This window comes from Armigeres subalbatus, chromosome 2, assembly GCF_024139115.2.
Source record: "Armigeres subalbatus isolate Guangzhou_Male chromosome 2, GZ_Asu_2, whole genome shotgun sequence".
NCBI classification, from domain to species: Eukaryota; Metazoa; Arthropoda; class Insecta; order Diptera; family Culicidae; genus Armigeres; species Armigeres subalbatus.
In genome coordinates, this window is record NC_085140.1 from 98,711,674 (window position 1) to 98,737,501 (window position 25,828).

General features: G+C 37.9%; 1 protein-coding gene across 3 annotated transcripts in view; it reads left to right on the forward strand.

Annotated features, from left to right (window-relative positions):
* The window catches only part of LOC134210314 (sphingosine kinase 2-like), a 91,124-nt gene extending 71,434 nt beyond the window's left edge, over window positions 1-19,690 (forward strand). For all 3 annotated transcript variants that reach the window (XM_062686363.1, XM_062686361.1, XM_062686362.1), the window contains exons 3-4: window positions 18,323-18,422; window positions 18,528-19,690. In XM_062686363.1, the coding sequence (XP_062542347.1) occupies window positions 18,323-18,422; window positions 18,528-19,460 (1,033 nt within the window). In that variant the 3' untranslated portion in view covers window positions 19,461-19,690. The remainder of the gene's footprint in view (window positions 1-18,322; window positions 18,423-18,527) is intronic.
* Window positions 19,691-25,828: the final 6,138 nt, after the last annotated feature.

Here is a 25,828-nt window from a genome sequence, read left to right on the forward strand (position 1 = left end):
TATAAGTTTTATCATTATCATCGTATTGCAAGATTTACGAGAAAAGATGCATTTTCGGTCTGAAGCATACTTTTAAGGAACAAAATTTGTTCTACAAAGTTGTTCTGGATACTTGGGCCCTTACTATAGAGTTACCGAAAAATAGGGTGGGCCATTTTATAAAAATGTAAAATTTTCATTTTTTTTATTTTGCGGAATATTGACGTAAAATGTTCTACAAAGTTGTAGCGCAGCTTTTTCCAATCAACTTTGCTAAATAAACTTTTTATGTAGCTCTCAAGCTCACTTGTTTAGAGTAGTTTTACTTACCAGGATTAGGGTGTCCCTCAAAAAACAAGATTTATGATCTGCTCATTTCATTTTTTATTTTTCACGGATGTCATCTTCTGAAGACTTTTGGAGCTTTTCAAAACGCGTGTTTTGCTATAAGAATATCGTCTGTATCTTCTTCCGTTGTCGAGTTATATCAATTTATTTGAAAAACATGATTTTAGTAAAATTGGTGAAACTTGAGATAAAAAAATAACATATCCCCAATTTTTTGACATAATGAAGAATATTAATTTCTCTTTTAGATGCCGTGTAAACATATTTTTTTGGTCTGCCCTAACCGGAGATATCAACTTATGAAAAAAATGTAATTTTGACAGAAAAATAATTATAACTTTTGATCGAAAAAAGATATTGTGCATATTTACCCATCAAAAGTTGCATTTTTTTGAGCTCTAAAAGTCACCTGAAGACGACTTTTTCGAGAAATCTGAAACAAAAAAATTAGATCAAAAATACTGTTTTTTTGAGGTACACCCTAATCCAATTAGGTAAAATTGCTCTAAATCAGCCAACTTAAGAGCTACAGAAAAAGTTTTTTTAGCAAAATTGATTGGAATGAGCTGCGCTACAACTTTGTAGAACATAACATGTCAATATTCTGAGAAATAAAAAAAATATTTTCTAATTTTTTTTATATGATGGGCCACCCTATTTTTTGGTAGAACCATAATGATGGCCTTACTATTTCGAACAATTTTGTAGAACAACAGTTTTTTCTAAAAAATATAGTTTTGGCGTAAAATTCATCTTTCCGCGTAAATCTGTATCCTGGACCATAGTGCATCGCAGCAGATGCAGACCCAGAGGCTCATGGCGGCGAAGCCTCAATAAAGAAATAAAAGAAGTCGACCGAAATCTAACCTGGCAACAGGTTAAAGCGATAGCCGGGCATCGCTCAGGATGGAGATCTTTCAAGTCGGCCCTTTGCACCACCGGAGGTGTACAGGATCCATAAGTAAGTAAGTCCCAACACACAGATTCGTTCGTTAATGGGTTTTCACCGCATCACTCGCTTCATCTGCTTGCCCATCACTATGAAACCAACTCCATGCTCTGCTTTTCCGCCGCCGCTGTGATAGATATTATACTTGAATGCAGTGTTGGTCGTGGGGTCCACGGCTCGGAATTCACGTACTCCGGATCTGGGCCATCGGACTTCTTGAATAGCGGCCACGTTCACTCCAACCTTCTGCAGTTCGCGAGCCAGAAGGCTCACTCGTCCAGGTTCATTTAGGGTCCTGACATTCCAGGTACCGAGTTTCCAATCACAGTCCTTGCCGGGTCGGTTGTCAAAAATAACGTTCTCTTTTTCTACTATCTCCATTTTTCGTGGTATTTGAGAGGCTTCAGTAAGCTACCTTACCGGGGTCGCGTTACCTACCTGTTTGAGCCGCACCTCCTGGAGAATAGACGCTCGAGACGTACCTTCTCACTCTAGCTGATATCAGAAGGACAACAGTGCCCAGGCTGCACTACCAGCTAAGTACACAACCCTTAGCTGGCGGTATTTTGTCGTCGGACGACCCGTGGAAGCGGGAGATAGGAACTTGTGGGGACCAGAGCTCTGTTGGGCGCTTCTTCCTTGATGTCAACCCACCGTTTTGCAGCCCTGGCATTCAATATTAACAAAATTAACAAAATAATATTAACAATTAACAAAATAAAGTAAATTTGTTTTGTAAAAACGTAATGCACTTTCCTATCCGATCGTTTTACTTCAATTTATAGCAAACTAGTTGACCCGGCGAACTTTGTCTCGCCCAAAACTGATCAATTTGCAGATATATTTTTTTACGTACACAATTTATCTAAAAAACAAACCGGTTATTCAAAATAATTTTTCCCTTTTTTGACATTCTTTTTTTATCATGACACTTTTCGAATTAATTTAGTAGTCAAACCAAAATTAACAAAAATCGATCTTTCCGTTATCTGATGATTATGTCAACTTAGATGACATGATTTGAAATTATCATACAAAATGCACGACAAACTAGCAATCCTATAACCAGAGACTCTTAACGACCCCAGGAAATACGTTTCAATTCCAAAAGTGTCTCATAGTTTTTGGAGGTTAAACAAAGTTTATAGAAATCTGAAAATGTGATTATTTCAAATGTTCATAACATTTTATTCAGTACTTGATACTACATAGCATTTTATTATAGTCATATCTAGTCATATCTATAGTCATATCGGTTGATCAAAGCGGCGATGGATCGGGTGATGTGCGTAGTTCGAGTTTCAGGGGCATTCTCGAGTCCCTTCGAAACCCGCAGAGGGTTACGGCAAGGTGATGGTCTTTCGTGTTTGCTATTCAACATCCAGGGTGTCGACTACCTGGAAAAACCTGGAAAGTCAGGGAAAGTCAGGGAATTTCAATTTGGACCTGGAATGTCAGGGAAAGTCAGGGAATTTCGATTGAGGTCAGGGAAAAAATCACAAAACCCGATATTGAAAATTTATAGTGTTTTTTTTTCGAGCAATATGCTTAAACACTTATGACAATGAAACGCTGAACCATTTTAATCCATTGAAATAGGATCAATAAAAGTACCGAAACTTCGTATCAGAATTAATATAGCGTTTTAGCTGGTAATCAGACTGCATGGCCGATAAACAAAACAATACTCCGAGGCAATTACAGTCGACAACCACTTTCACTATCAAGCTTTAAAGCTTTTTTTGTGTGACCGTTGACAGTCTCTAGATTAAAAATTTACTCCGGGCCTATTCCATGTACCCAGGGCCGGATTTAGCCGGAAGGGGCCCCGGGGCCGACAGCTTGTGGGGGCCCCAAAATATACAAAACAGGTCAGTTTTGGTACATAAGAAATGTGGGGGCTCTGGGCCACGCCCCCCCCTAAATCTGGCCCTGCATGTACTCCATGGTAATCGAGTTTGTTTCTATTAATCTCTAAGCAATACCACAGGTTTCAAATCCATGTTGTTCAAATGATCACTGTTGAGGCCTGATACAAATAGATTTTTTAAGTCCCCTTCAATATTTAAGATTATTTCTCGCGTGATTTTTGAAAACGTCGTAAGTCCAAAAGAGAGGCTGTCAGAGAGGTGTCACAGTCGTTTTGATTTTTTTTTAAGTTTCCTCATCTAGCGTTCAAATACTTAATCATCCATCGCGAGAGGCTTAAAAAAATTATATTAATGTGCTTATGATATTGGAAGAAATGCGATCTATCTTGATAAAATTAAGCTGATTAGTAATCAACAATATATCATATTACATTTTGATAAAAATGCAGCGCCCAAATTTTTGAAAATTATCTAGTCTAAGCAGTCTAAACTGAATCAATCATCAATAATCATCAATAATGTTCATCCTACAACCAGAAACTAGATATTCAAAGGCTTGTTGATATAAAACGCCGAATACTATCTTTGTGGTCCTTTGACAACACTCCACTGCATCTGCATCATCCCCAAACAAGATTCTGTAGGGAATGGTTTAAAAACATTTCGTGAACTTTCATTTGATGATGGGCTTTTAAAGTCATTGGTCGATCCTCACGTTCTTAGGTACTAGTCATGTGGAGAGAATGACAGTGGATTAAAGCATCATATAATCTACCTCATGTACGTAGGTGGCGACGGTCTCAATAAAACGTTTTCTCGATACTCCATAATCTTACTCGGACGCAAGAAGAGGATAATGTTGTTGTCAATGGAAATGTTTCAGTTTTACATTCGCTGCTTTTGATGTTTATAAAACAATTTTATCAGGAAATATTCTGGTTGATCTTTGAGAATTTTGTCCAGAAATTACTCCAGTGAAAATGCTTTAGGATATCTTGTGAAAATAATTATTCCCTTCAGAATTTTTTCTAAATTACTTCAGAGTTCTCACTGCACGCAGCGAAATTTTGTATGATTAAACTAATCAAAAATATTGTTGAATCAATAAACGGTCTATTGTTGAGTTTAAAAATATTTATTATTGAAACTACAATATTTTTTGTTTAAATCAACAAAATAATTGTCATTTCAACAATATTTCTTCACGCAGCGAAATTTTGTATGATTAAACTAATCAAAAATATTGTTGAATCAATAAACGGTCTATTGTTGAGTTTAAAAATATTTATTATTGAAACTACAATATTTTTTGTTTAAATCAACAAAATAATTGTCATTTCAACAATATTTCTTGTTGATCTTTACTTGCGTGAATTTCTATCAGCGTGTATTTTTTCAAGTGTACTTCCGTTTGCTGTTCCATTTTGGAGAGATAAATGAGAAATAAAAAAATACAGAACAGTGGAATTGTTGTTTGTAACGGAGACTTCGCCATATCACATTATTTTAAAAACAACGGATTGCTTTTATGGACTACAGGTAAGACATCAAATTTATTTTTTGAGTATTTCGTAATATTAACTATTCCGTTTGCTTTACAGAAGATGTTCGGAAATAACGATAACCGGAGAAAAGGGTCAAAACCGGTGTCGGAAAGAATCAATAAGTACATTTATTAGGCGATGTTGGATGATGTTCAAATATTGATAAATTATGTTAAATAAAATTCATATATACCTGCACTGAATTGTCTTATGATTGTTTATTTCTTTTGAATAAAAAAAGGTAATTTTGGTGATACATTTTATTATTTCAATAATAATTATTATTGAATCAATCATGTTTGTGTCATTGAATCAAAAACACATTGATGATTGTTCCAACAATAATATTGTTGAAACAACAATAATGCAGCTCATTCCATGATTGTAGAAACAACAATATTATGGATTGATTCAAAATGAAAATATTATTAGCCCTGAGCTAACAATATTTATTGTTGAATTCAAACCGAAATATTGTTATTTCTACAATATGTTTTTCTGCGTGTTGTTGATCTTTACTTGCGTGAATTTCTTTCAGCGTGTATTTTTTCTAGTGTACTTCCGTTTGCTGTTCCATTTTAGAGAGATAAAACGAAAAATAAAAAAATACAGAACAGTGGAATTGTTTTTTGTAACGGAGACATCGCCATATCAGATTATTTTAAAAACAACGGTTCCCTTTATTATGGACCAGAGGTAAGACATCAAATTTATATTTGAATATTTAGTAATATTAACTCTCCAGTTTGCTTGACAGAAGACGTACGGAAATAACGATGACCGGAAGAAAGAATCAAAACCGGTTCCGGAGAGAAACAATAAGTACGTTATTAGGCTATGTTGAATGGTGTTCAAATATTGATAAATTATGTTAATTAAAATTCATATATACCTATACTGAATCGTCCTATGATTGTTTATTTCTTTTGAATAGAAAAAGGTAATTTTGGTAACACATTTTATTATTTCAACAATAATTATTGTTGAATCAATCATGTTTGTGTCATTGAAACAAAAACGCATTGATGATTGTTCCAACAATAATATTGTTGGAACAACAATAATGCAGCTCTTTCCACGATTGTAGAAACAACAATATTCTGGATTGATTCAAAATGAAAGTATTATTAGCCCTGAGCTAACAATATTTATTGTTGAATTCAAACCGAAATATTGTTATTTCTACAATATGTTTTTCTGCGTGTGAAACAAAGAAAAATCACAGTGGATTTCCAAGAGCCTCAATAGTATAATCACAGAGAACAGACATGGATGCTCGAACAAAATTTCGTTAAAAACGTGTGTAAAGATTTAAATCGCACCTCAGCGCCGCCAACGCAGGCTGCCCGACATAAAAACTCAATTTCACTAAGTGATGGCGTTGGCATACACTTCATAAACAATGCAGTGCTGTCACCTAGGAGCGAGCCTAGGAGCAATTTGGAATGAACACTAGCGCTAAAAAGTAAAACACGGCAAATTATAACCATATTTATCAGCACACTAGCACCGCGCAACGGGGGCATAACGACATACTTTAAAATGACCAGTACAAACTTTTACACAAGCACGCGAATGAAGATGAACGTCTGTTCTCTGTGGTATAATCCTGGAGCTCCTTGATGGATGTTTAATAGTTTTTTGACGTAGGACTTACGTCTTTCTTTACTATACTGGGTGTCATTTAGATTTTTGGAAATCGAGAGCGTTACGCTGGAAGGGAAGATTTCAAACGATACTAGCGCCTTTATCTTTCGATGGATTTTTAATATTTATATATCAATCGACTCGGAGAATCTCCAGCAATTTACCTATTTCATTGAAACTTAAGATTCTTAACGATAGACTATTGAAAATTTCAATTCTTGTCAAAGCTACCAAAAATTTCATATGTAATCAATCCCGTGTATTCCTAACACGGACATCAGAATGCGGTATGTCACGGGCCTTCGGGTCTAGCAGAAGATTTTCTTTGTGTATAAAAGAAGCAGTGCCTGCCGTGTGCGAGCCATTACAATTTGTGACAGCAACGCGTACTGACGTGCTGTTTGCTCGCGCATTGTTCGTTTCGTTCGTTCGTTCGCTGTGTTTGTTTACGTACACAGCATGCAGTCGCCAGCAGTAGAACTGCCAGTGGGTCTGCGAATATGCATGAAAGAAGTGGGTGCATTTTTTTGTCATTCTGTGCTTGATGATGGTCGGGTGCAGTGATGTCGGTTGCGATGGATGCAATCGCCCATCGCATCGCTCAGAGTTCATGGCTAGTGGTCGACGATGGCTGAGGCAGCGAGGGCAGCGGTGGTGGATGAACAGGAATAAAATTAGATGGATGTGGTCTGCTCATCCACGAAAAGTGATTGGTTTCATAATCCACATGATCCCGGGAGGGGTACGAGTCATGACATATGACGGACCATATGTTAAGTTGTGCTTGGTACTAAACGACACGTACATTAAAACATGGTTATACTATAACAGTTCTGAAAAAAAAATCAACTACAATGATGAGAATGAAAATTGGATTAAAATAATTACTTTCATTTATTCGCAGAAGGCATTAGCAATTAAAGATGCACAATCAGCAAAAGTGTTAATGTCCATTTTAGGTTAGAAAATTTCGCTGTATTACATGTTAATGCTTTAAAAAAGTCAGCAAAAAAAATTTTCCAGAAGAATATTCAAATAAACATAATCTTATTCTTTGTTTTTCATTTTCTGAAAAATTATATTATTAAACTTGACGTAGACTTGAAGTTTGGAATCAAAACATTAAATAATTTTTCGTTGACGTATTAGCAGTACCTCCTCTATTTTAGTAGGGTACCTGCTCCTTGACTTGTTTTTTACTGTTGTGATTTTTATCAGCAGTAAGCACGCATGTTAGCAAAAAGAAGCAACGAAATTTGTGCTGTATTTCTTTGTTTGGTAAACGGGTTCCCCTAAAATAGCACATTTTGCCCAAGTCTGAAAATTTTATCAATGGAATTTTAAAACTTCAAATATTATCATCATTAAGAAATCTATAAATGCCCTACATTTGCTTAAGTAAATAAGGGCTTAATAGTTAGAAACAAAGCAATTCTAATTATGTATTTATTTATTAGTTTTATTTCCAGAAGCTTTGAATAAACATATTGCTAATAATTCTACACAGCATGGAAGTTGTCGTTTCCAATATCAATACCTATGATCAAACTCCATAGATCCAAAAGTTAGAAGTCAAATGTAAATACGTTGCGTTGATATAAGTCCTACGTCTACTCGCGGTTATGTTAAAAACATTACCCATTGCTAGTTTTTTTTCAAAGCTCCGCGCCAAAAACTTGCTAGATTGTATGGTGTTTACTCAAATTTGAATTGAAATGTCTTCGTGGAAGGATTCATACAAAAAATATGCCAAGGAATCTTCAAACATGTTTCCACGAGTTCTTCAAAAAACTCCATTAGATGTTCCTTCCTTAGCATATGAGACTAGTTATGGCACTTCTTCACAAACATGACCTTTGTTATATTTTTCCATGGGGGCATTGGTAAAGGCCATAATCGACAAATATTAAACGATCTGAGTGTATTCAGACCAACATATTTAAAGTATTGCATGGTTAGAATGTTTTTCTAGGCTGTAAGTGCTGCATGGATTTATGTGATCTTGTAGGGATTGTATTCTTAATTATCTGGAGTACAGCGTCCGTGACTATTTTTAGAAGTCCATTACTCCACAGAGAGTGAATAACAATTCTTATTTCGTAAGTATTCTTGAAACCCAATGGAGGTTTCTCGATGTCCACAAAAATACCTAACCCGTAAGTTTATTTAACGGAATTAGAAGGATTTCTAGAAGCTCCCACGATAGTTCAAAAAGTTGTTCAAAAGTCGCGTCAAAATAGTCGTGTCAGTAGCCTTGGAGGTCCATTGCGACTCCAGAAAGTCCGTGGGAATTTCCAATGGTGGATGAATAACATTGGAGTAAATTTTGGAGATATGTGAATTATGAAAACCTTTCAGGAGTTCTGCGCATTTACTTGATTCTTTGTGAACGACCAGAATTTCCTACGAAATTCTACATATCCTTAATGTTCTGCTTCTAGAAGTCATAAAAAAACATTTTTCATACCTGGAATTTTCCGAGAAATGGTCTGGAAAGTCAGGGAAAGTCAGGGAATTTCATTCTCAAATTTGAGTCGACACCCTGAATCGCTTTGGAAGGGGTAATACGAAGAGCAGGGATTAACACGAGTGGTACAATTTTCAATAAGTCCGTCCAGCTATTTGGTTTCGCCGACGACATAGATATTATGGCACGTAACTTTGAGAAGATGGAGGAAGCCTACATCAGACTGAAGAGGGAAGCTAAGCGGATCGGACTAGAAAGTGCTGCGTACCATCTATGGTGGGGTGCAGATGGCGGACGGTACGTGGAGGAGGCGAATGAACCACGAATTGCATCAGCTGTTGGGAGAACCATCCATCGTTCACACCGCGAAAATCGGACGACTGCGATGGGCCGGGCACGTAGCCAGAATGTCGGACAGTAACCCGGTGAAAATGGTTCTCGACAACGATCCGACGGGCACAAGAAGGCGAGGTGCGCAGCGGGCAAGGTGGATCGATCAGGTGGAAGATGACTTGCGGACCCTCCGTAGACTGCGTGGTTGGCGACGTGTAGCCATGGACCGAGCCGAATGGAGAAGACTCTTATATACCGCACAGGCCACTTCGGCCTTAGTCTGATTAAATAATAAATAATCTAGTTTCAATGATTATTTGAAGATTTTTTATTGAAATCTATGGAATCACAATCACCCATAAGTCCGTATGGAATATGGTTCGCAAGGGGTACGATCTCTTGATATTGAATCGCCAAGGTCCATGACAAATTTTGAAAGTTAATAAACCTCAAAGATTAATAATAATTGCTTGAAACCATTAAAAATTTGCGTAAATTTGTGGGATCCGTAACCTCTTGGAAGCTTGTAAAGATTTTCAAAAATCCGAAGCATTCCAGAATGGGCAGTGAGACAAGTAGATGGAAGACAAAAAGGTGAAATGACTAGAGGTCGGATAGGCAAAAGATGGAAGAAACAGAAGTTTAATTCAACAAAATTAAAAAAAATCCTAATATGTACTATTTTCAACAATAATTTCGGAAACACTTCTAAAGCAAAAATTAGTTTAGTATTCTCCAGAAATTTGCCATCTTTATGTCATGGGCAGTTTTTTAGCTAATTTACAGTCAGAGTGCAGCCGTCACCGGGCGAGCAATGTGTGATTTTTCATCCTGGGTCATTCTTCACCACTGTCAATGCATGGGCCTTACTTGACCCTTACTCCTCCTCTTATTCCGCTTTTTTACGATTTCAGCGGATCGATGGATATTTTCAATTCAGAGGTTTGATAGTGCTTTATGTCGGTTTAGGAATGATGTGCACAAACGGTCATTTCCTGGATAGTTGTTTTTAAAACGGTTCTCCTTTATTTCCCCGCGACTAAAATAAATACTCCCCCTAAACAATTAGAAAATTCCCATAAGAAAATAGAAAATTGCCAATAAAGAAATCAGGGTACGAGCAATAAATAAATATAAAATTTCCACAAATAAAACAAAATTTCCATAAACAATTAAAAATTTTCCACAAAACCAAAATAAATAAGCACTTTTAAAAGCAAAAATTGCAATTATAAAAGAAGAATTTTCCATAAAAAAAATTAAATGTTCCACGAAAAAAAAAAAATACAAAATTTCCATAAATAAATCAATATAAGCAATAAAAAATAACAAAAATTTCCACAAAAGAAATATATTTTTTCCATAACAAAATAAAAATTTTCCACGAAATGATCAATAAAAAGCAATAAAAAAATAAGAAAATTTACATAAAGAAATATAAAAAAGCAATCAAACTGTGCTTTTTTCCATAGATGACCCCTTCTTTAAAAGCGTTTAAAGTTCATGGAAAATTTCATCAGCTTTATTGCTTTCTTGTATTTTTTAATGGAAATTTTCTTATTTTTTTATTGCTCTTTATTGATTAGGGTTTCTTACCCCATTCCCGGCCTAACATGCGTACGACTGCATTATTTAATTGATATTTATGACAGGAAGCAACTTTTTCTGAAATTTGTAGGCTGTATAATACTGCATTGGGGTTCACTTCTGCTTAAAAAATAGCTATTCGTGCTAAATATCGTTCAAAGAAGCTTTTATTTGATTTAAATTAACGAGGTGCAGCACTCATTTCAGTCATAGCGATTCCCAATCCGGCATACAAAAAACCAGTTCCCGGCCTAAGCAAAATTTCACTCAATCTCTCAACATTTTACTCTCATTCTCTCTCGGGACGGTAGAAAATGCGATGTAAACAAAAATATGCGCGTTCCACGACAACAAGATGCCAGATGGTATTATTCATAATCATTTTTATTTGGTTGAGAAGATATATTAACTCATCCAAATTTCTTCCAAATACTTAAAAACAATATTTATTATACCTTTTAAAATCGAGAGAACTATAAATAACATGATAACGTCAACGTATTAGACAATTTTCCTATTAACGATGAAGGATCATTTTTATAATTCTGGCCTTTTGGCAGCACGGTGCGGCTAGAAGTTCTTGGGCCGAGGTGAATTTTTGTTCGGTTTGTGAATACATTTTAAAATGTATTCTAGTATGTTTAAATAAGTTCTAGTGAAACGAACAAATAAGAATAATGGAAGTGCGGGTGTTTATAATTGTGGTGTGGTGATTAACAGCTTCATGCAATGGTTGTATCGAGCACTGTGACGATTTTCAGGTAGGTGTTTATTCGATAATACCGTTTTGTAAAAGTGGAAAGAATCACTCCGGCTCAGTGGTGTGGCATCGGAGAGTGAAATTTTGAATTCTACATTTTTATTTTCTACAATTGAATCAATTAGGAGTAAAACAAGTGATAGAAAAATATTGAGTATTGTGAAAAATAAATGGGACACTTTTTAAAAATTATCAACCATGAACCTACGACTTCCAAACAGTTTAAATCATTAGTTTTCTGAGCAGTGAGCCGGGAACCGGGTCCATAGGCCCAAATAGTGATTTACCCTATTTCGTGGAATTTTTTAATTTTTTTATGGAAAAAAAATTATTTTGTGGAAAATTTTGTAATTGTTTATTGCTAATATTGATTTATTTATGGAAATTTTGTATTTTTTTCGTGGAACATTTTCATTTCTTTATGGAAAATTCTTCTTTTATAATTGCTATTTTTGCTTTTAAAAGTGCTTATTTATTTTTGTTTTGTGGAAAGTTCTTAATAGTTTATGGAAATTTTGTTTTATTTGTGGAAATTTTATAATTATTTATTGCTCATACCCTGATTTTTTGATTGGCAATTTCCTAATTGTTTATGGAAAATTTCTAATTTTAAATGGAAATTTTATTAAGCTGCCATTTCCCCGCCATCCAAATTTCCACGATTATTCTAGGATAATTTTTTTTGAAAAGGCATTTCCCACTCTGCAGCAAGCAGCAAACCATTCACCAGTGTTGGATCTTCTTGGGGATTCAACACCGTTTGACCACCGTAAGTCTTAGTTTTAATGTTTTCTGAATTAAGATAATGTGAAATTGTTATTGGGGACATATTGTACCGTCGAGCGGCTTCTCGGATAAATAGCTGCCTTCTTCAAAGTTTCCTTTGGAAAATTAGCATACATGCGGGTTCCTTCAGGTTTCTTGTAGTTTCTCGGCATGGTAAAGAAATTCTGTAACAACAAAATTAATTTCAGTTAAATTTTTTTTTTAACTGGATCAACAGTTTAAAAAAAATAAAACTATCGTGTATCAGCAGTTGCAAGTCACCCAGGGGGACAAATTTCAAAAAAGTTGATGTTTCAAAAACAAACAATTTTATTATTTTATAGTTTTTGCAGAATTACATACCTAATAAGATACTGTAACTGGAGAGAAGATCGATTTTGGTGAAATTATTCTCAATTTGCTACACGACTTTCAATTGGCGAAACAGTTTCATAAAATATATAAAAAAACCACAGGGAGTTTTATTTTCACCTAAATACCAACTAGGCACAACAAATACAATGTAAACTAGGGACGCGTGATGATATAAGTCGATGTTTGGGTATATTTTTATTGTAAAAAAAAAACAAAAACTTGTGGAATAAAGTGTTGCAAGTCACCCCTTTTGACGGTACGCGTCGTTTCTATCGAAAAAGCTTGATTCTGTGGTACGTGGAGTACGCAAGGTTTGCAAAAATAACTCTTAATAGATAACAAACAACGAGAGAGGCAGAAACCTCTATGAATCATTATAAGTCATGAAAAACAAAATTGGATAGGCAGACCCACCAAAAAGTTATGATAAAATGCTTCGTTCTCGCTCATTTTCCATTGAGGACCATATTTTTTTGGACAGCTGTATACAAAAAATGAAATAAATAATCAGTGTCCCCCGCATTTGGGGCTGATTGTAAAGCACTTATCATGGAGTATAGCTCCCAAATCGTTACAACTTTCCATTTTTTAATGGACATTGAGAGTGCTATGCTGCTATTTGGAAATACAATGTTTGTCCTGAAGACCAACGGAAATTTCAAACTTTTGTGAGGTTTCTGCCCGGGAGTCAAGATTTTTGACATTCAGAGTTGATTTCGTGTTAAATTTGCATCCATAACTATTGCCTAAATAGTCATTCCTCGTATTTGTCCTACCCACGACTTGGAACGTGGATGCGCCTCTGGTTTTTTATATATATAGATGACGGAAAAAAACTTTGGAGTGGGTTTTCACTTAATAAAAAAATGTTTTCTCTGTAAAATGAAACGAATGCTTCTAATTGCTTCTGCTTATATAGCACACGTATGACATATGGCAAAATGACAATATCTGTTTTCTGTCAAAAGTTACGACGGGGTGCCGACAACCGACCATCTTCCCCTATATATTCCTGTGGCTACTGTCTTGATCACCTAATGGCCTTGCTGCCACAATGCCTGCAAGTTTTCTGCTGTTGAGTGTTCTTCGATTCGTTCGTTGAGATTATGAGCTGATTGCTGCCCAACCCTCTGGTCTCTGTATGTTCCGCGATATGGTTCTCTCCTCTCACGCCTAGAACCGATGGATGATGCTGGACTGAGTAGACAATTTTACGAGTTGAACATTATCAATTTAAGCGATTGCGCTAATTACAAATGAACCCCCGTGAAAAGCATGTAATGGGGCCAGTCCAGATTACGGATTTTGTTGACGACAAATAAATAAATGAATGAATGAATAACATTTTATTCAAATTATGAACATTAAAAAAACATCAAGCTAAACCAACCAAACCAACATGCTACCAGTCCGTAGTCTGAGCATAGTATCAATATGGATTTGTATCAGATTTACACTTTGCTTTCATTTACTAATGAGCTGTGTTATCAGCTTCCCAAACGATGAAAAATAGAAAGGATTAGCGAAGGTCGTTTGATGTTTGTTTTTGTCCCGCAACCCAATGTGCATTCTGTTGGTATTGAAGATGGTCGGGTTTGATTATAATCGGTCAAGACCACGTCCGATAGGTATCGTTACAAAAAAAACGGTATTATCAATGAATCATGACGGTATATTCCGTTCGGGGATTTTTATTTATGAAATCGTGCGTTACGTTATGTGTATAAGTACTTTCACGTGTATGTTCGTTACTCGGGCGTTGGAAAATGAACTTAATCTTTATGTATTCTAAATATGTAATTAATTTAATGAACATGTCACCGAGAACGCTTTATTGGATTTGCAAATTCTCTTCCCTCACTATGTTGTATAGTAGAAGTAAAAATAAGGATTGTAAATTTTATAATAATGTCCTAATTACGTGCTTATTCAAACGAATGCCAATTAAGTGAGTTATTCTACGTTGCTTAATGAACCCCATTTTTGGTTCATATCGCGGAGTAATTTCAAAGATGTAATCTTTATATTCAAACCATTCCGAGAATTAATACTGGCGTTCATCAAGCTCGTCACCAAACTCCACATCGAATAGGAAGCCGTTAGGTATTGCCCAGCTTTGGAGAACCGGCTCTCTATGATCGCGTCACAACCCGAGCAAGGAAAAATAACCCAAGCGCTATGGATATGTGTAGTGCTATAAGCATCTAAATGCTAGTAGCAGTGGCACATTCTAGCAGGAATAAGACAAAGTCTTAATAGCGGGTAAACAAATTAGATATCAATCAAATTAGTTGCAATGAGTAGCAATTACAGAATCAATGCTCAGCTCATGCATTCAATAATTAAACGATCTATAAGGCCGTTTCAAATATTTAATAAACATTATGCCTTACTGGTCAAGGGGGGGTGCTAGGGGTAAAAATAAATATTTAAATAAAATAAAATACCTAAAATCTCCTCAGATTTGCAAAAGAATGTTTTGGAAATCCTCAGTTTTCCAGAATTTTTATTGTCAAACTAGTCGACCCGGCAGACGTTGTCCTGCATAGTAGGCGAAAATGAACGTTGAGAGCTGCCTATGCGAGATTCCCATACGAATCTTTTTTTAGTATTTCTTTATTTACTCAACTGAACTAATGATTTTAGACTGAGGAAATATCATATAAACCCGTCGGAAACTATAACGAATGGAACTGCTGAGGGAATGAATAAAAAACATCAAGCCATTTTCGAATTATGCGGATACGAACACAGACCATTTCATTTTTATTATATAGATTACTAGTCGACCCGGCAGACGTTGTCCTGCATAGTAGGCGAAAACGCGCGTTGTGAACTTCCTATGCGAAATTTTCATACGATTCTTAATTTTAGTTTTTCACGATTTACTCTATCTTACCCGTGATTTTCGCATAAGGAAATATCATATAAACCCGTCGGAAACGAAAACGAATGTGTCTGCTGAAGAAATGAAAAAAATCCATCCAGCCGTTTTTGAGTTATGCGGATACGTACACAGACCATTTCATTTTTATATATAAGATTAGTTCTGGGCAAGAAATCCGAGGGGTTGGGGGAGAGAATTTTTTTTTTTTCAATGTTTGTATCGTCCTTTTTTGCAATGTTGCACAATTGTCCTATAACTAGTTCAAACACCCGTTCGGGACAATGGTATGAGCTGATGATGGCGTGCGAGTCGTGCGACGACTGGCCAATTTTGTCATCCAGGAACTTGTTGAAAGAGCTCCTCCGCTCCGCAGCTACTACTACTGGCGGAGGATGGAAAGGCAATCATAATGGAAAGGTATCAACAATGGTAATCACAACTAGAATGACGGTAAATGAAATGCGACTTATATAGCTACTGCTATACGTCAGGAAAGCTTTCCGCCAGAGCTTCACGACAGAAGTTCGTCATTCAGGCGATGAACGGAAAGACGTTTCAGTCAGGCGTAGGATTCCTGTGCTTCACAATGGGAACAGTCGACTGAAACTACGTCAATGATGGACGGTAATCAAACTGCTCTTGCCTTCGATGGCACATTGATGGAACGGAAAGTACATTTCAGGACAAGTGTTGATGACGACCATGGTTGCACGAGAACGAGAAGCATATACATTATATACATAAGTTTTACAGAAATCTTCTACCATTGTTGATTACTTATACTGAAAAGGCATTGAGAATAACTAAAGCAATTTATTGTTTGATGATGTTTATGTAAGTCTAAACAAGTAAAACAAAATTTGAAATTGGAATGATTCACGCGAGGAGGGTGTCTTAAAATATTTTAGTTAACTATTTCTGGAATAAAGCTTATTTGCCACATTGTCACGTGACTCACATTTGCGTAACTAGGGTCCGAGACTGGGGGCCATCCAAAAATCATGGGGTAACATTTTTGCAGATTATATACCCTCACCCAGATTCATCCTTATTTTTCTTGCTGTATCTCTACCGTGGAGACACCCCGTGCAGATCTACATTGACCTTAATACCCTTGATGGAGGCCATTTCGTGCATGGCACCTATGTTATAATTGGTATTTGCGCCCGCTAACGCTGAACACATTATTTTTAAGGTGTGAAAACGTGAACAAATATGCGTTAAACTTGGAATTTTAAGTTAGCGTCTTATTACATAGAAAATAGAAGAGGCTTTCAACAGAAGTAATTTATTGTCAAATGGCAGAACTCATATAGATTATCCCAAACTGTGAGTGGCGATCATTGGAGGGTCGCGTTTTTTGATTCACCTAATAATTTTTACTGCTCGATTTGTTTCCTTTTAAGCTGATGGTGGCTCTCAGAATTTATTTAAAAACAAAAGCCAATTTGTACCGTTGTGTTATGTGATTCTGGTGTGCTGTTTAACTGAAAAATTAAACTATTACCGAGGACCATCCATTTCGGCTGAAGAGGGCTGCCCAACGACTGGATGCATTATCCTCTATTTTCGAACGCTGCCCACAACCGAACCTCTTACCCTATTCGTCACGTTGAAAATTTAAGCCAGCAGTGTAAACGTATTGCCTAGTTTTATTCAATCAGATTGGCCACGGCCTGGGGATGCGTTGCGTATAACAAGAATAACCAGTGTTATGGTAAAATCTCAGATTCTCAAATCTCGTCGGCGATTCAAATCATGCGTGACTCAAATCCCATCAAAATCATGCCCAGAGAATCGCTCATGATTCAAATCGCGATTTTCATCATTGCATGATTTTTACGTATTCTTCATTGTTGAATGCATTGAATTAACTTTTTGCTTAAAACAATGGCTAATAAATCCAAATGTAAACAAAACATATGCCTCGATTGTGTTTTGACGTTTTTTAGATGCAAAATCATTTTTCGGCGAGTGAGCTAAGCGATACGATTCTGTCCGAGAAACTCAACGCGATGCTCTTCATACAGAATCGCAAGCGAGTTAGCTCGTGCATGAAGCCTCGATGATTGTTTTTTGAGTATGATTCTACGGATTCTACCAACACTGAGAATAACAAGATATTTCTTATAAATCGCATAGGTCTCATAAGTTTGATCCCAAAACTGGCTTAAAAAAATACGTTGAAAATAAATAAAAATAAACGCTTAGATTTCAAAATCCGCGTACAAAATGTTACAGTGTGTCACAATAGGTGCACTGTGAATGTAAAGTATCACGACAAGAAAACAAAAACCATTCGATTTTGGCAACATAAACGTTCTGAACGTGTTGCCAAAATAGAATGGGGTCTGTATCTGACGAGATAGCATCTGTTTGCTAACTAATGCTAATATCAATCAAGGAAGTATGTGCATAATTTAATTCACACTCTGCTATGAAGACTCGTGTCGTTTTTGTTTCACTTGGCTGCAATTTTTTTTTATTGTTTTAGAAAAAATATAAAAATTGATCTTGAGAAGGTATTGTCACGTATTGTAAGTAACGTGAAATTAAATTCATGTCACATATATTCCGAAAATGATAATAAATGTTAACGTTTGAAAATATTTCCAAACTATCTTTAATGAATACTGATTTCCTTATGTTATTGCTTTATAAACGTAAGGGATTATATAATGTCTTTCTAATGCCCTGTTCGCACATTATCTCCGACACCAACAGCCAACAAGTACCACTTCAGCCGAACCGTTATTGCCAATAAACAAGTACTTATGGATATTTTCTTCTTATCTTCCTTTCCTTGACAGCGAACCTTTCGAGACGAAACCAATCTTGGCATCAGCTTTAACCATGGTCAAAGGCAAACATTCCATGTTAGATATAGTTAGAGTGGAGACACGGTCTAAAGTGAGTATTGCTAATACATGAGTAGAATGCAAACAGCCAACTACAATATGGTGCGATGGCAGCTAATCGACAATCAATGTCTTTTGTCTCTCACTCTCGGTTTAGATAATGTTCTCATTCCTGTCGGTTGGATGGGGTCTAATCTCGGACATCGACATCGAGAGCGAACGACTGCGGGCCATCGGTGGTCAACGGTTTACACTTTGGTCCGTCCATCGGCTAATCAGCCTTCGTACCTATCAGGGCAAGGTGTCGTACATTCCGGCACTAGTTAGTAATATGAATAGGTCCAACTCACTGCCCCACGAAGGTGGAGGTGGCGGCGGGGGCGTAGGATTACTGAAGCACAGCATAAGCTACAACACTACCCTGGATTGCCACGACTGTAGAAATGGGAGCGGTGGCGGCGTCAACGATAGCCATAGCAATTGCGTTGCCTGCGATACGAACTTCAGCGATGTGCTGTCGTTGGAAACGGGAACTAATCTGGACACGTTCCGACCTCGGATCGACAGTTGGTATTCGGCAACGTCTCGGAAGAGTACGTACTTCTCCACCGTGGACAGTATCTACGAGAGTGATCGTGCTTCGAATGAAGGCGTTCCAAATGGTGCCAATGTGGTTCAGATGTATGGACCTCCTTCCAGGCTTCCGGCACTAACGGCACCCCTTTCGGACAACTGGAAAACTCTCGACGGAGATTTCGTGATGGTGCACGCATCCTACCAGACGCATCTTAGTACGGATTGTTTCTTCGCTCCGCTGTCCAAGCTGAACGATGGCATCATATGGCTGCTGATCATTAAGGGCGGTGTCAGCCGGTCTCAGCTGTTGTCGTTCATGCTGGGGTTGAGTAGTGGGTCGCACATTCCTTCGCAGACTAACGAGTACATCCATATGATTCCAGTGACGGCATTCCGGATCGAGCCCAGTGGGTCCACGCCGGGTCACATGACCGTGGACGGCGAGAACGTAGAGTACGGACCAATCCAGGCGGAGATATTTCCTAGTTTAGCCAAAGTAATGGTTCCGAAATGATTTAGAGCATGAGGTGTGAATTTGTGTTGGGTTGAATGTGCGGCTTTGTCATTCTCTTTGATGATGTAGCGTCATATGTGTTTAGGAAATGTTGATTATGAATTGTTACCGTTTAGTGAGACTAAGTTATCCTTATTGAGGCAATTGAAGAAAAGGTAGACTAATCGCTTCATCATGGTAGAATAAAATAATTTAGATGTTGTTATGTCTAATTTGAACGCACTGAAAAAGTTTTAGGTATTCCATATCACGATAAATTTAGATCAAATGTATTGATAAAGTTCTGCAGCGCATTCGTGTTGAACACGTCCTGTCTTCCAAATCTATTGCCTCTTCCGTTCGGATATAGTTCTGAAAATCTTGCCGCTCGTGTCGACACTACAATACGCTGGGTATTACAAACTACGACTGCTCTTCAAGTGGAAATATCAAGCCCAATGTTGAACATTAGCTGATTTCCAGCAAGTGCTCATGGTCTTCCAAAAACTGCACGATTCTCGTGTAATTTTTACGGCACTCTGAACACGTAGCTTTCCTGACTTTTCGTTGATTTTCATGGATTAACATGGACTTCTTGAAGTTCTTGTTGATTTACACAAGCTAGATGTACTTCCAGGGTTTATTCAGATTTCTATAATAATTTAAACTTTTGCAAATCTTCCAATCGTTACAAATTTTATGAAGTCTAAGGGATTTGGAATGTCAAACAGCTTAAGTAGTTGCTACAGGCCTTTTAGAACCTTCCTAAATTTCGAAAATATTTCTGGAGACTGTCAATGATAACTAAGTAGTACTTTGGGATTGCTACGGATTTTCAAAGAATTATTTACCAGAGTTCTTCTGGTATATTAGGAATGCTGACTTCCAGTACTATATTTCATCAGTTTAACAAACTACCAGTTTTTTAAACTTTTCTGGCTTTTTAATCCGACCTAACCAGGATGAATCTTATCGATTTACAATCCATTGAATCATGTAGAGAAGAATTTACCAGTCGCTTTACGTGCGTTGTATTCCTTTGAGATTTTTTGAAACGCAATTTTTGCTGATAATATACAAATAAGGAAAAAAAAAGTTGATTAGAAGAAAAAACGTTTTATTTGATTTCTTAGTCTCAATTGTTTATCTTGCGAATTATCTTTATTCATTTTTTTTCTATTTTGTGGTGTGGTGCAAAATTGTGCCTTTTCTCTTTCTCTTTCACGTATGTACATATACGAATTGGGTTAATAAAGTATTCCATGTTATTTACTAAATTTAATTGAAATACGTATAATTAAAGTGTGATGATTTTTACAAGACTTGAAACCATTACAAAAATGTAGCAACTGATGAATATTGTAAAATAATATCTGATCATGAAAATCAAACCAAATATCATCAATAGCTCGGAGCAATTAACAACCATACATATTCGTTTTATCTTATTCCTAGGAAGGCATCATCTTCAAAGCTAAACTATCCATGCATCAATACATATTCCTTGAAGCAATTATAATTATGTATTGGAGAATTACAACCTCGTAATCATTTTTTATTGTAGGCAATTTAAGAAAATAACAATTGTTAATAAAATTGACGATAAAAAATACCACATTGATATGAACTAAACAAAGGTTGTAGACATTTAGCCAAATTCACATTTAATGTAGGAAGGAAACTAAACAACAATCCATTCAATTGGAATAAAATTACCGACAAAATAGTATTAAAAATGATAGCAAACAATGCAAATCCTAATTTAAATATTCGTTGATATCGTTTTCAAGTTGCCTAGTCCGTAATGAATGAAAGATCGCGAGTTTCTCTTGTTAGCCCTTAGTCACGTTACAACATTGCTACAAAGGAATCAACTCTACAGCTATGAATACACTCTTCATCGTAATGGCGAATATTTGTCTAGCCAGCCTGATGTCCATGCCGATGTCGCATCAGTCTGCCAGCTATCTGAATGACGGTATTTAACGATAAGACAAAGAGTGTACTTCGGCCTTAGCCTTTTGGTTCACACTGGAACATCCTGTAGGGCATAGTTGGGTATTATCCATTCAAAAGTTTGATAATAAGTTTAGATACAGAAATAGTAAAGGTTTCGGAAGAAATTGATTCTTTTGCTACTATTTTTGTACCGCTTGTTAGTAACGTGGTGAGGCTTAGGGTGTGCCACCATGAAACAAACCGTTTCCATTGGGTTTACATACCATAGAGAAACGAACAGTTTTCTGTTACTGAAGTTATCGAGATAAGACAAAACACACTGAACTTATCGAAAGTCGTACCAGTAGGTCATGATATTTTTAGTATAAAAGAAAGTAAAGATACAAATAAATACATTTTCATCACATTTCACAGTATTGTTTTATTTTAATTGAAAGAAATTTTATTGTTACACTTCAACGATGCAATACTTAATACTTTATGGGCTAAACTGCATGTAACCGAATATTTGTCCCATATGAATAGGAAACCCAGCAAATATGGAACAAATATGCGGTTACAGGCAGTACAGCTCTTCCTAGAAGAGTCTAAGCCGAATTCACCTTAACGAAGCCGCGCTGCTGCTACCTGGTGGAGATGGACGTGTGCTTGAAATCACTGTGTTTCGACATGGAGAAGATAGGAAGTATTTAAAAAAATCCCTTAAAAATTTGTTTAACAGTGTTATACTGAAATGTAAAAAGATATTTTAGTTACAAGATAAAGTATGTCGCTTCGGTTACTTTTGTTCTGCTATTCGAAACATGTTGGGTCAAAAACGAAACTGTCAAATCATATGTATTTTTCCTTCATTGACATTTAGTACCCTATCCTCGCCAGCAAAAGCGACAATCTTTATCTTGTAACAAAAATATCATTTGAAATGTAGGATTAGAATAGGATTGGAAATTAGGATAAGAAAGCTACATGTTAGCACGTGTTATAGACGAATCCAAGTAAAAATGAGAAGACACACGACGGTGTTAACTTCGACAGATCCTACAGCACAGCATAGGAAGATTATTTTAAAAATGCTTATAATAAATTCTAGACAAAATGTAATGTTCAATCAAAGTTAATTAAACAACTCATATGTGAATATGTACATTATGTAGAAGATATTGATTTGAAAAATGTATTGGAGCACATTGGAGGTTGTAGTAGACAGTACAAGTAAGTATAATCCACCTTCTAATATAAGTAATGAATATGTATTAGTACCATGCTTCCCCACCGCTTGGGCTTGGCTATCAGACGAGCAAGTACAGTCAGTCATTTCTCTGAGTTAGACGCGCGCGCTTCGGATCTCGGTACCACAGGTGGCGACGAGGGTGAAAAACAAATTCCAGATGAAAAAAAAAAATCACTAATTTGGTTCTGTGCATAAACTAATTTACGTGAAAAAAAAGTAATTCGTGAAAAAAGGTGTGCAAAGGCAGTTAATACTTCGCAAAAGTTGGAGATATATATGGAAATTATTATCAATCACGCTAGTGACTCGCCATAATAATGGAAAATAGCTCGCGACAAGCGCGGGTGGAAAAAAAATCTGGAAATTGGATGTGAAAGAAACGAAGAAGATTAGGAATAAATGTCCATATTCGTTGAAAAAAAAAGAAAAGGGAAATAATGTGATTTGTGTGATTAAATGCAAGAAGCTGAAAAAATGCTATTAGAGGTGAAAGCATTGTTGTGTTGTGTGTTGAATTGTGTTATCTGGTGATTGTTATTTATTTATTATCAGACTAAGACCGGAGTGGCCTGTGCTGCACATAAAAGTATTCTCCATTCAGCTTGGTCCATGGCTGCACTTCGCCAACCACGCAGTCTACGGAGGGTCCGCAAATCGTCCTACATCGATCCACCTTGCCCGCTGTGCACCTCGCCTTATTGTTCCCGTCGGATCGTTGTCGAGAACCATTTCCACCGGATTACTGTCCGACATTCTGGCTACGGCCCACCGCAGTCTTCCGATTTTCGCGGTGGAACGATGAGGATGAATAGTTCTCCCAACAGCTGATGCAACTCGTGGTTCATTCGCCTCCTCCACGTACCGTCCGCCATCTGCACCCCACCATAGATGGTACGCAACACTTTCCTTTTAAAAACTCCCAGGTCGTCGCATTGGTCCTCCACGAGCATCGTCCAGGTCTCGTGTCCGTAGAGAACTACCGGTCTTATAAGCTTTTTGTAGATAGTCAGTTTGATACGGCGGCGAACTCTATTCGATCGGAGTGTCTTACGGAGTCCAAAGTACGTACGATTTCCAGCCACTATGTGGCTCCGAATTTCTCTGCTGGTATCGTTATCGGCGGTCACCAGTGAGCCCAAGTACACGAATTCTTCAACCACCTCGATTTCGTCACCACCGATAGAAACTTCGCTTTTCAGTCTGATGTAGGCTTCCTCCATCCTCTCAAAGTTACGTGCCATGATATCAATGTCGTCGGCGAAACCAAATAACTGGACGGACTTCGTGAAAATCGTACCACTCGTGTCAATCCCTGCCCTTCGTATTACTCCCTCCAAAGCGATGTTAAATAGCAGACACGAAAGACCATCACCTTGCCGTAACCCTCTACACGTTTCGAAGGGACTCGAGAATGCCCCTGAAACTCGAACTACGCACATCACCCGATCCATCGTCGCCTTGATCAACCGTATCAGTTTATCCGGAAATCCGTTTTCGTGCATTAGCTGCCATAGCTGGTCCCGATCGATTGTATCATATGCGGCTTTGAAGTCGATAAATAGATGATGTGTGGGTACGTTGTATTCGCGGCATTTCTGCAATACCTGACGTATGGCGAACACCTGGTCTGTGTTAGAGCTTTCACCCATAAATCCCGCCTGGTACTGCCCCACGAACTCTCTTGTAATTGGTGTTAGTCGGCGGCATAAAATTTGGGAGAGTACCTTGTAGGCGGCGTTCAGCAATGTGATTGCGCGGTAGTCGCTACAATCCAGCTTATCGCCCTTTTTGTACATGGGACACACAACACCTTCCATCCACTCCTGCGGCAGAACCTCATCCTCCCAAACCTTGGTAATCACCCAGTGCAGCGCTCTAGCCAGTGCCTCACCATCGTGTTTAAACAGCTCTCCTGGTAGTTGGTCAACTCCAGGGGCTTTGTTGTTTTTCAGCCGGCCGATCTCCTCCTGGATTTCCTGGAGAAACGGAGCAGGAAGTCGCATGTCCTGCGCGGGTGCTCCTAGGTTCATTACCATACCGCCACCGTTGTCTGCCATATCGCCATTCAGGTGCCCTTCGTAAAGCTGCCGCCACCTTTGGATCACCTCACGCTCGTTTGTATGAAGGTTTCCGTTTATGTCCTTACACATATCGGGCTGTGGCACGTGGCCCTTACGTGAACGGTTCAACTTCTCATAGAACTTTCATGCGTTATTAGCGCGGTACAGTTCCTCCGTCTCTTCACGGTCTCGATCTTCCTGCTGGCGCTTTTTCCTCCGGAAAATCGAGTTTTGTCTGTTCCGCGCCCGTTTGTATCGTGCATCATTCGCCCTAGTGCGATGTTGCAGCAATCTCGCCCATGCTGCATTCTTCTCCACAACTAACTCCTCACATTCGCCGTCATACCAGTCATTTCTCTGATCCGGAGCCACAGTGCCTAGTGCAGCGGTTGCGGTACTTCCAATGCCGGATCAAGTATCTCTCCAGCCATCTTCAAAAGATGCTGCGCCTAGCTGCTCTTTCATTGGGAGTGCCACTTTCAGCTGCTGCGCGTAGTCTTGGGCTAGTCTACCGTCTTGTTGCCGCCCAATGTTTAGCCGCGGCGGATGACTCTGACGCGTGTTGTACACCGTCGAGAGTTTTGAGCGCAGACATACTGCAACGAGGTAGTGATCGGATTCAATATTCGCACTGCGGTAAGTGCGTACGTTCGTGATGTCGGAGAAGAATTTAGATTTAGAAGATTAGAACGTGGTCGATTTGGTTTTCCGTTACTTGATTAGGTGATTTCCATGTGGCCTTGTGGATATTCTTGCGGGGGAAGAAAGTGCTTCGGACTACCATTCCGCGGGAGGCTGCAAAGTTTATGCATCGTTGGTCGTTGTCGTTCGATACGGTGCAGACTATCCGGTCCGATGACCTGTCTATACATTTCCTCCCTTCCTACCTGAGCGTTCATGTCACCGATGACCATTTTGACGTCCCGCAGTGGGCATCCATCGTATGTCTGCTCCAGCTGTGCATAGAACGCTTCTTTCTCGTCATCGGGTCACCCTTCGTGTGGGCATTGCACGTTGATGATGCTATAGTTGAAGAAACGGCCTTTAATACTCAGCTTGCACATCCTTGCGTTGATTGGCTGCCACCCAATCACGCGTTGGCGCATCTTTCCCAGCACTATGAAGTCGGTTCCCAGCTC